The sequence below is a fragment of the Scomber japonicus genome, chromosome 15, assembly GCF_027409825.1.
Source record: "Scomber japonicus isolate fScoJap1 chromosome 15, fScoJap1.pri, whole genome shotgun sequence".
NCBI lineage: Eukaryota > Metazoa > Chordata > Actinopteri > Scombriformes > Scombridae > Scomber > Scomber japonicus.
Genome location: NC_070592.1, coordinates 4,468,612 through 4,479,827, shown reverse-complemented (window position 1 = coordinate 4,479,827; position 11,216 = coordinate 4,468,612). Strand labels below are relative to the sequence as shown.

Here is an 11,216-nt window from a genome sequence, read left to right as displayed (position 1 = left end):
CTGAGGAAAGAAGGAAGGAAAGAAGGGAGGGAGGAAGGAAAGCAAGGACAGAAGGAAGGGAGGAATGAGAGAGGAAGGAGAGAAGGAGGGAGGGAGGGAGGGAGGGAGGGAGGAAGGAATGAAGGAAGAAGGAAGGGAGGGAGGAAAGGAAACAAGGAAGGAAGGAAGGAAAGGAAAGAAAGCAGGAAGGAAAGAGGGACAGATGAAAGAAGGAAGGAAAGAAGGGAGGAAAGAAGGAGGGAGGAAGAATGGATGGGAGGAGGAGGAAAGGAGGAAAGGAAGGAAAGAAGGTAGGAGGAAGGAAGGAAGGAAGGAAGGAAGGAAGGAAGAAAGAATGGATGGGAGGAGGGAAGGAGGAAGGAAAGAAAGAACAGTCAAAACAGATGGGGTCAATTTGACCCGGGAGAGGTATTATAACTGTGATTATAAAGAGAGTCGAGCCGTCAGTCAGTCAGGTTGTAAACAGAAATCAGCTGATTTATAAACTTACAGCCGAGCGTCAGACTGAAAGTAAAACTGTGAACAAAGCAGATGAAAGATGAACCGAGACGTCTGACAGGAAGTAAAAACTCTCTCAGATGATCGATTAGACTCGAGGAGGATAAACGCTCTGTGTGTGTTTCTCTCTCCTTACTCCTTTCCTACCTTCCTTCCTTCCTCCTTACTCCTTTCTTTCCTACCTTCCTTCCTTCCTCCTTACTCCTTTCTTTCCTACCTTCCTTCCTCCTATCTTTCCTTCCCTCCTTACTCCTTACCTTCCTTCCTTACTGCTTTCCTTCCTTCCACCTTACTCCTTTCCATCCTTCCTTCCTTCCTCCTTTCCTTCCTCCCTCCCTCCTTACTCCTTTCCTACCTACCTTCCTTCCTCCTTTCCTTCCTTCCTTACTCCTTTCTTTCCTTCCTTCCTTCCTTCCTTCCTCCTTTCTTTCCTCCCTCCCTCCCTCCCTCCCTCCTTACTCCTTTCCTTCCTTTCTTTCCTTCCTTACTCCTTCCTCCCTCCCTCCTTTTCCTTTCCTTCCTTCCCCCTTACTCCTTTCCTTCCTCCCTCCCTCCTTTCCTTCCTCCCTCCCTCCTTACTCCTTTCCTACCTTCCTTCCTTCCTTCCTACTTTCCTTCCTTCCTTACTCCTTTCCTCCCTCCCTCCCTCCTTACTCCCTACCTTCCTTCCTCCTTTCCTCCCTCCTTCCCACTTACTCCTTTCCCTCCTTACTCCTTTCCTTCCTTCCTTCCTTACTCCCTTCCTTCCTTGACCTGAGGACAACAGTCTCGCTCTGTCTGTGTCTGTCTGTCTGTCTGTCTGTGTGTGTGTGTGTGTGTGTGTGTGTGTGTGTGTGTGTGTGTGTTTTCATCTTAATGCCAGATATTAACTTTAAGAGCAGAATGAGATCATGACGGAGAGAAACGAGCGGCAGGATTAAGACTAAAGCAGAGTGAATTACACGTACCGAGAAATGAGATAAAACTGCCTGATTTAGGAAAAGTACCAAAAACTTTAGATTTATACTGTTTAACCCTTACATACTGTTCAGGGCCCTTCCTCCCTCCTTACTGCTTTCCTTCCTTCCTTACTCCTTTCCCTTCCTAACTCCCTCCTTTCATTCCTTCCTTACTCCTTCCCTCCCTCCCTACTCCTTTCCTTCGTTCCTTCCTCCCTACCTCCTTCCTTCCTCCTTTCCTTCCTCTCTCCCTCCTTTCCTTCCTTCCTCCCTCCTTTCATTCCCTCCTTACTCCTTTCCTTTCTTTCCTTCCTTACTCCTTCCCTCCCTCCCTACTCCTTTCCTTCGTTCCTTCCTCCTTTCCTTCCTTTCTCCTTTCCTTCCTCCCTCCCTCCTTACTCCTTTCCTTTCTTTCCTTCCTTACTCCTTCCCTCCCTCCCCCTTACTCCTTTCCTTCCTTCCTTTCTCCTTTCCTTCCTAACTCCCTCCTTTCCTTCCTTCCTTACTCCTTTCCTTCCTTCCTTACTCCTTTCATTCCTTCCTTACTCCTTTTCATCCTCTCTCCCCCTTACTCCTTTCCTTCCTTCCTTCCTCTCTCCCTCCTTACTCCTTTTCTTCCTTCCTTCCTCCCTCCTTCCTTCCTCCCTCCCTCCGTCCTTACTCCTTTCCTTCCTTCTTTCCCTCCTTACTCCTTTCCTTCCTTACTCCTTTCCTTCCTCCTTTCCTCCCTCCCTCCCCCTTTCCTTCCTTCCTCCTTTCCTTCCTTACTCCCTACCTTCCTTCCTCCCTCCCTCCCCCTTACTCCTTTCCCCTCCTTACTCCTTTCCTTCCTTCCTTCCTCACTCCCTACCTTCCTTCCTCCCTCCCTCCTTTCCTTCCTTCCCCCTTACTCCTTCCTTCCTTCCTTTCCTTGCTTGACCCGAGGTCAACAGGAGGGTTAAGACAAGTTTAAAGTGTTAAAAAGTTCTTAAAATGTCACTTAAATCAGTTTAAAGTGACCCAGAAGTTACTTTCTTCTTTAAATATACTTTAGTCTTTTTTTAGTTTTGGTTCAACTACACAGTTCTTCTTCTTCTTCTTCTTCAGACAGACTGGAAACATTAAAGAACGTCTCACTTCCTGTGCGGCAGGAAAGAGCTTCAGTGTTTAAAAAAAAACACACACAACAAAAAACCTTTAGCTTTAGTGGAAACATGTTAGTGTGTGTGTGTGTGTGTATGTGTGTGTGTGTGTGTGTGTGTATGTGTGTGTGTGTGTGTGTGTGTGTGTGTGTGTGTGTGTGTGTGTGTTGCTGGACTCACCGTGGGAACGTATTCGGAGGGGAACTTGTTGGTGGTGTAGGAGATGAGGAGGCATGTTTTCCCCACGGCACCGTCGCCGACCACCACACACTTTATAGTCTGCATCTGTATTACAACAAGAAAATTCAACTTAAATGAGGATTTTAAACATGCAAACTTACTACTTTTTAAATTCTTAAAAATCAATATTTTATTCATGAAGCTCCATAAATTAATGAACAGATTTTACATTTTTTTAGTGATAATTACTCGATCGACCTTCAGCCTTTAAAATGTCCATTAATTGTTAACGAGCCTTTGTTGTAAGCTAACGTTATCCTTTGTTGTAAGCTAACGTTATCCTTTGTTGTAAGCTAATGTTAGCCTTTGTTGTAAGCTAACGTTAGCTGACAGAGCACAGCTAACTCACAACGCAAATGTGTCTGAATTTCACCACCAGTCAAATGTTCAAGGGATAATTCACTCCTTATCTATCACTATGCGCCCCCTCCCCTCCCAATTGGTTTTCTAGTCTAGCAAGGACTCGATGCCACTCTGGAACTGGTTTTTCTGGCCGATAGCCAGTTCTTTGTCTGTCGAAACAGGCATCCGAATACAGCAGTTACATACTTTTCAGGGTCAAATTGAACCCATTTTAACATTTAAAAGCTGTAAAAACACTATGAAAACATTTATTTTAAGTGGACTTTTCCTAATGTGACCCACAGTTTACAAAAATGTAAATAAAATGCATCTTTTTTTTAATTTTTGTGCAGCTGATACACATTTTTTATACATGCAAATGCACAAATTTGAAGTATTTATTAAGAAAATAAAAAATCTGCATTAAAACATGTTGTAGTATTCACCATATTCTATTAAATGTTCACCTGAATCATAAAATAGTGACTATAACTCTTTTTTTTCCCCTCCATAAGATGAATTAAACATTTATTAATGATTGACGATGAATTTATGAATATGAATTAGTATATTTAAGGGTTAAGACGAGTTTAAAGTCTTAAAAAAGTCCTTAAAATGTCACTTAAATCACTCTGAAGTGACCCAGAAGTTACTTCCTTCTTTAAATATACTGTCTTTTTTAGTTTTGGTTCAACTACACAGTTCTTCTTCTTCTTCTTCAAACACGGCAGATACAACATATTTGAGATGGTTACGTTAGCCTTTGTTGTAAGCTAACGTTAGCCGGCAGAGCACAGCTAATTCACTCTTTATCTATTCTCCACTATGCAGTCTTATTTGTTGTGGTTGGTCTCAATAACACCCCCCCACCCCCCCCCCCCCCGACATTAGTGGTTCGTTTTTCTAGTCCAGCAAAGACTCGATGCCACTCTGGAACCAGTTTTTCTGGCCGAGAGCCGGTTCTTCTGTCTGTCGAAACAGGAAAACCAAATTCCAATTTAAGCACTCGCCCAGAACTGCTTTGGTGGAAAAGAGATATCAGTCATATTTTCTAGCTCACAATGGAAAAAGAATCACACTAACGCATTTCTCAAAAAAAAAAAAAAAAAAAAGGCGATGGAGGAAGTAGGGCTGCTCGATTATGGAAAAAATCATAATCACGATTATTTGGGTCAAAATTGAAATCACGGTTATTAAAACGATTTTTTACAAAGCTTTAGAAACATGCTGCATTTATTGGACATTTCTTGTTCATCCCGCTTTATTAATTTTCTCTCCAAGCAGCAGCCTTTTATCTGCCTCCCTTCTTTCCTTCCTTCCCTACTCCCTTCCATCCATCCTTCCTCCCTCCCTCCCTTCCTTCCTTCTTTCCTCCCTCCTTTTCTTCCTTCCATCTTTCCTTCATTCCCTCCTCCCTTCCTACCTCCCTCCCTTCCTCCCTCCTTTTCTTCCTTCCTTCATTCCCTCCTCCCTTCCTCCCTCCCTTCCTTCCTTCTTTCCTCCCTCCTTTTCTTCCTTCCTTCTTTCCTTCCTTCCTTCATTCCCTCCTCCCTTCCTACCTCCCTCCCTTCCTTCTTTCGTCCCTCCTTTTCTTCCTTCCTTCTTTCCTCCCTTCCTCCCTTCTTTCCGTCCTTCCTTCCTTCCTTCCTCCCTCCCTTCCATCCTTCCTCCCTCCCTTCCATCCTTCCTCCCTGATATATGGATATGTGATGTATGAGGCAGCTGAATGTCGGTAAGCAGCCTGAGTCGACACTACCAGCGTGTGTGTGTCTGTGTGTGTGTATCTGTGTGTGTGTATCTGAGTGTGTGTATCTGAGTGTGTGTATCTGAGTGTTTAGAGATCCTGTGACCCTGCAGACGGCGAGCAGCTCACATACTCCGGCTGCCGCTTCATTAACGGGGACAATGGCAGAAAGACGACGGGACGCCACTTCATCACTGCCTCTTTGTGTGTTTTTCGGAGTGGTTTTGGCATCGGCAGCACCGGGCTGAACTGTGATGAGTCAGGGGCACGACGCTCACCGATCGGGATAATTCATTTCTCTCAAATATGTGACATTCACATGCAGACTGAAAAACTCTGGAAAACGCAGTGATTAGTGGCAATCAATGGACTATTGTCTCTGCTGTGGCCTCGTGTGCAGACGGCAGCGTTTAGAGACCAGACTGATTTTAAATTTCATTTTTTATAATCGCAAATATATTCTTTTATACTCTTTTTAAATGAAATAGTGCTTTAAACTCAATCACAAGTTAATGGATTATCAGGAAACAGGAAGCAGCAAATTTCTTCTTCTTAACCCCCTCCTGTTGTGCTCAGGTCCAGGAACGAAGGAAGGAAGGAAGGAATGAAGGAAGGAAGGAAGGAAGGAAATGAGGAAGGAACAAAGGAAGGAAATGAGGAAGGAACGAAGGAAGGGAGGAAAAGAGGGAGGAAGGAAGGAAGTGAGAAAAAAGCAAATGAGGAAGGAAGGAAGTAACGAAGGAAGGAAGGAAGGAGGAAAAGGAAAAGGAAAGAAGGAACGAGGAAGGAAGGAAGGGAGGAAAGAGGAAGGAAGGAAGTGGGGAAAGAAGGAAATGAGGAAGGAACGAAGGAAGGGAGGAAAGGAGGAAAGAAGGAAGGGAATGAGGAAGGAAGGAAGGACGGGAGGAAAAGAGGAAGGAAGGAAAGAATGAATGAAAAAGGAAGTAAGGAGAGAAGGAAGGAAGTGAGGAACAGTCAAAAGAGATGAGGTCAATTTGACCCGGGAGGACAACAGGAGGGTTAAACTTCTTAAATGAAAAGATTTGGGCTTCAGCTAAAGATTATTTTCATTTTCAGTTCATCTCTTCTTTATTTTCTTTATTTATTCATGATTATTTAGTCTGCAGGGCTCAAGGTGACATTTTTAACGTCTTCTTTTATGATGATATAAAAACAAGATGAGAGGTTTAAAAGCTGCAAATCCTCACACTGGAGAATCAGCATTGGTAGATTATGTAGTCACATCATTTTAAAGGATTAATAGGTTTAGGTTTTTGATTGTGTAAACTAAAACTAAACCTAAACTAACAATGAAACTAAATTAGAGCAAAGGGAGACACATAAATGAGTTAAATTAAGATATATGACTGTTACAGCCTGGAACAACTGAACCACAGGAAAAAAATAGCATTTATTTAACCCTCCTGTTGTTCTCAAGTCAAGGAAGGAAGGGAGGAAGGAAGGAAGGAAGGGAGGAAAGAAAGAGAGAAGGAGGGAGGGAGAAAGGAAAAGAGGAAGGGAGAAAGGAAGGAAGGAAGAAGGAGGGAAGGAAGGAAAGGAGGAAAGAAGGAAAGGACGGAGGAAGGAAAGAAAGAGAGAAGGAAAGAAAGGAAGGAAGGGAGGGAAGGAAGGAAAGGAGGAAGGAAGGAAGGAAGGACGGAAGGAAGGAAGAAGGAAAGGAGGGAGGAAGGAAAGAAAGTGAGAAGGAGGGAGGGAGGAAGGAAGAGTCAAAACAGACGGGGTCAATTTGACCTAGGAGGACGACAGGAAGGTTAAATAATAAAACCAGTTTAAGCGCAGTGTATAATGTGTGTGTGTGTGTGTGTGTGTGTGTGTGTGTGTGTGTGTATATATGTGTGTGTGTGTGTGTATTATGTGTGTGTGTGTGTGTTTACAAAAGGTTAAAAAAGATGGAAACACCCATCTGCCAAACAAGTATAGGAGTCAATGGCGGCAGCACACCGCAGGTGAAGGTGTAGACGCCTCCTCCCTTAAATTAAATGTTAGTTATGTTACTGCTGGAAAAATAATTTCCCCACTTCCTTCCTTCCATCCCTCCTTCCTTCCTCCCTCCTTTCTCCTTTCTTTCCTTCCTCCCTCCTTTCTCCTTTCTTTCCTTCCTTACTCCTTTCCTTCCTTCCTTCCTCCCTCCTTACTTACTCCTTTCCATCCCTCCTTCCTTCCTCCCTCCTTTCCTACTTCCTTCCTTACTCCTTCCTTCGTTCGTTCCTTCCTTCCTCCTTTCCTTCGTTCCTTCCTTCCTTACTCCTTTCCTTCCTTCCTTCCTTTCTCACTCCTTTCCATCCTTCCTTCCTCCCTCCCTCCCTCTGTCCTTACTCCTTTCCTTCCTTCCTTACTCCTTTCCATCCCTCCTTCCTTCCTTACTCCTTTCCTTCCTTCCTTATTCCTTTCCTTCCTTCCCTCCCTCCTTCCTTCGTTCCTCCCTCCCTCCTTACTCCTTTCCTTCCTTCCTTACTCCTTTCCATCCCTCCTTCCTTCCTTACTCCTTTCCTTCCTTCCTTATTCCTTTCCTTCCTTCCCTCCCTCCTTCCTTCGTTCCTCCCTCCCTCCTTACTCCTTTCCTTCCTTCCTTAAGTTAATATGCCTAATATGTCTTAAAATTAATACTTTATTTCCAACTAAATAAAAAGAGGAGGCATTTCTCATTATTTATCAATGAATTACTGTGATAAATGAGATTTTAGTTTTTTTGGACACACAACTAGCTTTCAACTATCCACGCCTCATTTCCTGTCCGCAAACACTCATTAAAGATAAATATAAAGTACCACATTAAAGAGAGGAGCACAGTGCACCACAACAGACCCTAACCCTCATACATGTGAACATAGTTATTTTAGACATAGCCAATGTGCTACTGATGTGACCCTGAGACGTACTTCACACAGAGCTCTTTGCGGAGGCCATTTTTGGAGTCTGCAGCAAAGATAGGCTAACTGTGCGCAGTGTGTAACTTTATTATAATGTATTTAACTGGTAAACGCAACTAGCCTTAATGAGGGTGGACAAAATATTAGGAACGCCATTCAATATAATCATGCACACCACAATCACTCAATAATGAACATAAAGCAGAATTTTCACTTTCTTGTCAAAAAATGTATTTAAGCTTCATAAATGTAGAATATATAGCAGCAGCTGCTGTATTGGATTAAATTAGATTGCACCGGTTAAGTAGTTATATTCAGCTTCAGTAGCATGACTCTCTCTCTTTTCAGGTCTGCTGAATGAGAAACATCTGAGTGACTTAAAATTGACGTTTTTTTGTAACATCAGCTGATAAAACGCGCAGCACCGCAGCATTTTACACTTTATACCGCTAATATCAGCTGTTTAGTTGGAGCCGTTAATTTACTTTGAGCCGGTTAGCCTGAAAACTTGTTAATATAGTAACGTCATAGTTAGCCGTCACAGTTAGCCTGAAACTTGTTGCTATAGTAACGTCACAGTTACCTGTTTGAGGATTAACGTTGTTAATGGTGACATCACATGGCGCTGTTTTCATTAGTTTTTCAGGCTCCGCTGTTTTTTTCTGAGCAGGTTCTGCCTCAGATGATGTAGATTTATGTTTTAACCAGCGGTCTGTGTTTGTTTCCTTAAACTTAATATCACTGTTAGCGTGTCTGTGTTATGCTAGCTAGCGGGAGGTACAGAGAGCTACAGGTGTGTTCAGGGTCGCAGTCAGACAGTCGGAAACAGCGGTTCCGGCCCGTTGCAGACGTTGGTTGGATTTATTTATTTATTTTTGAAGACGTTAGTTAAGGCGGCAGGCGTGTGTTGCTTAGGCGACCGTCTTAGCTGTAAAGTACTGTGGGAAACCCTGTTAGTATATTAGTTTTGAGTTCAGTTTCTGCTCCAGTTCTTGTGGACTAACTTTATTATTACACTTTATATTGTTCTCACATTACCTCAGAAGGGTTAGGGTTAGGGTAATCTATATTATCAATACGACACTAGTAAGGCTTTCAAACTATTCAGACACAATGAGACATACATGTGAATTTATTAGAGTATAGTCGATATGAACAGATGTGACCCTTTTTTCAGTTTATTTAAAGTTGCTCCTGTGTAGTATTAGACCTTTTCCCACCATATGAAAACATCAGAGCACTACTGTAATACTGTAACTACATCACTCATAATACTGTAGTACTTTTACTGTAATACTGCATACTACATGACTCATAATACTGCAGTACTTTTACTGTAATACTGCATACTACATCACTCATAATACTGTAGTACTTTTACTGTAATACTGCATACTACATGACTCATAATACTGCAGTACTTTTACTGTAATACTGCATACTACATCACTCATAATACTGCACTACTTTTGCTGTAATACTTCATAATACTGAAGTACTTCTACTTAAAGTGGATTTTTCATGCAGAACTTTTACTTTTGCATACATTTTTTTACATGAATGCATGTGTATTTCTTTAGTGAAATAAAGGATATGAATACTTCCACCACTACTCATATATATTTCTATACACTAGTAAAGGCTATTTAATTATGATACTTTAATTATGTTATTTTAGGTTATTTTCATTAAGTATTGCTGCTTTTTAAGTCACTTCCGTGTCTCAAACTACTCCAAAAACATACAAAAACATTAAATTTTGGCTCCGCCATTAGTTAATTAGTTTATACAGATTATAGGCTATTAAAGTATATTATCACCGCCTTGTTGACAGCATTTAAAAACGATACGTTTAACGATATAAAAGTTTCTTCCGACGTGGACTGCCAACATTAGCTTGAGTTACACCCACAACAAAAATGGCCTGTTTTTAAACATTACTTTAAACTCACACGATGACACTTTCTGTCTTTCTGAGAGCTTCTGTTTCATAAATCACTTGTCATATAGTTGTTTTATAATTACACAAGTAACTTTAAAGCACAGATTTAACTAACAGCAGAGTTAAAGTTAAGTTTAGCTAAGAAGGAAATGGTTTTGTTTTGACAGCTGCTCGGGCCGGTGTTACGGTTTATCTGGTCACCGTGTTAATTTGTGACCGTGTTACTTGGTGACTTTAAAACGTTTAAATTGTTGCTTTAATCCACATACATAGACATCGGTTTAATATCTAAGTTAAGTTTGTACGTTAAATTGTGTGTTCAACCCTCTTGTAATGTAATGTAATGGGAGGAAGTCACCAGATAACACGTTCACCAGTTTAACCAGAACACCGGGTTAGCCGCGTTAGCTGCCAAGCGAGGGCTAATAAATATAAATCACAACTTTGCTACAATGAAAAGAGTGTGTTTAAAGGTATATTTATGTTTGTGGTGGTGGCGTAGAAGTATGTATCGTCAGTAATTTAAAGATAATGACATTCAACAGTTCCTACCTTGCTCTCTTCTCTCTCTTCTCTCTCTCAGCTCCTGACTGACTGGGCTGTTGTGGTGCGTTCAGGTGCTTCCCGTAAACTAGTATTTCCGTCGGCGCGGAAGTCGGAAATATCAGAGGTGTTGTATTCAAGTCCGTCCGGATTTATGGAATGCTTTCTTTTTTCTTTTTCTTTTTTTTTTTTTACTTTTCTTTTCTTTTCTTTTTTACATAACTTCCATACAAGACACACTGAATTTAACTTGACAAATTAATTAATTCTAATTTCTATTGATTTTAAATATCCTAAAATTAACATATTGATTTCTTTATTGAAACTTTTACTGTTTATAGTTTTATTCCCCCCACTAATCTACTTTTCTGTAAGTTTTGTTCTCCACAGGAGCCACAGTGGTGGTAAAGCTCGTTCGTTGCTTTAATGCCAGTATGAGGCTGTGGTTTGAGTTTGTTTATACCTTTATTATTTGTATATTTACATGTCCTCGTGTTACATTTCTAAGTGTAACACATGATGGGATCATCATGTGTGACACTTAGTAATGTTTCAGCTTTGAGCTTCAGCAGTGTGTCAAAGTGTTGTTATTTTATTGTACATTGTCTGTTTTTGCTTTTGATATTTTCCTTACATTATTAGTTTTTATTGTAAAGTACTTTGTAACTTCTGTTTTGAAACCTCAACAGATCAGCATCTTCAGCTGGTACTCTAAACAGTTTTACTCTTTAAGATTAATTTAAAGAGACCCAACATTCCCACGTGAGCAAGCACTTGGCGACAGTGGTGAGAAAAGACTTCCTTTTAACAGGAAGGCACCTCAGGCAGATCCAGGCTCAAAGTGGGCGGCCATCTGCCTCGACCGGTTGGGGTAAAGTTGCGCATTTGTGCACCAAATACATGAACAACTACATACATAGACAACAAAGTTGCACAGTTGCGCAACAATATGTCAAT

The 11,216-nt window shown here is 41.4% G+C and overlaps 1 protein-coding gene across 1 annotated transcript in view; it reads right to left on the bottom strand.

The window, feature by feature from the left end:
* Positions 1-10,333, bottom strand: part of LOC128374703 (cell division control protein 42 homolog) — a 22,959-nt gene extending 12,626 nt beyond the window's left edge. The window contains 2 exon segments of the mRNA XM_053334966.1: positions 2,738-2,842; positions 10,269-10,333. Of these exon segments, the coding sequence (XP_053190941.1) occupies positions 2,738-2,842 (105 nt within the window). The 5' untranslated portion in view covers positions 10,269-10,333.
* Between the last annotated feature and the right edge of the window lie 883 nt (positions 10,334-11,216).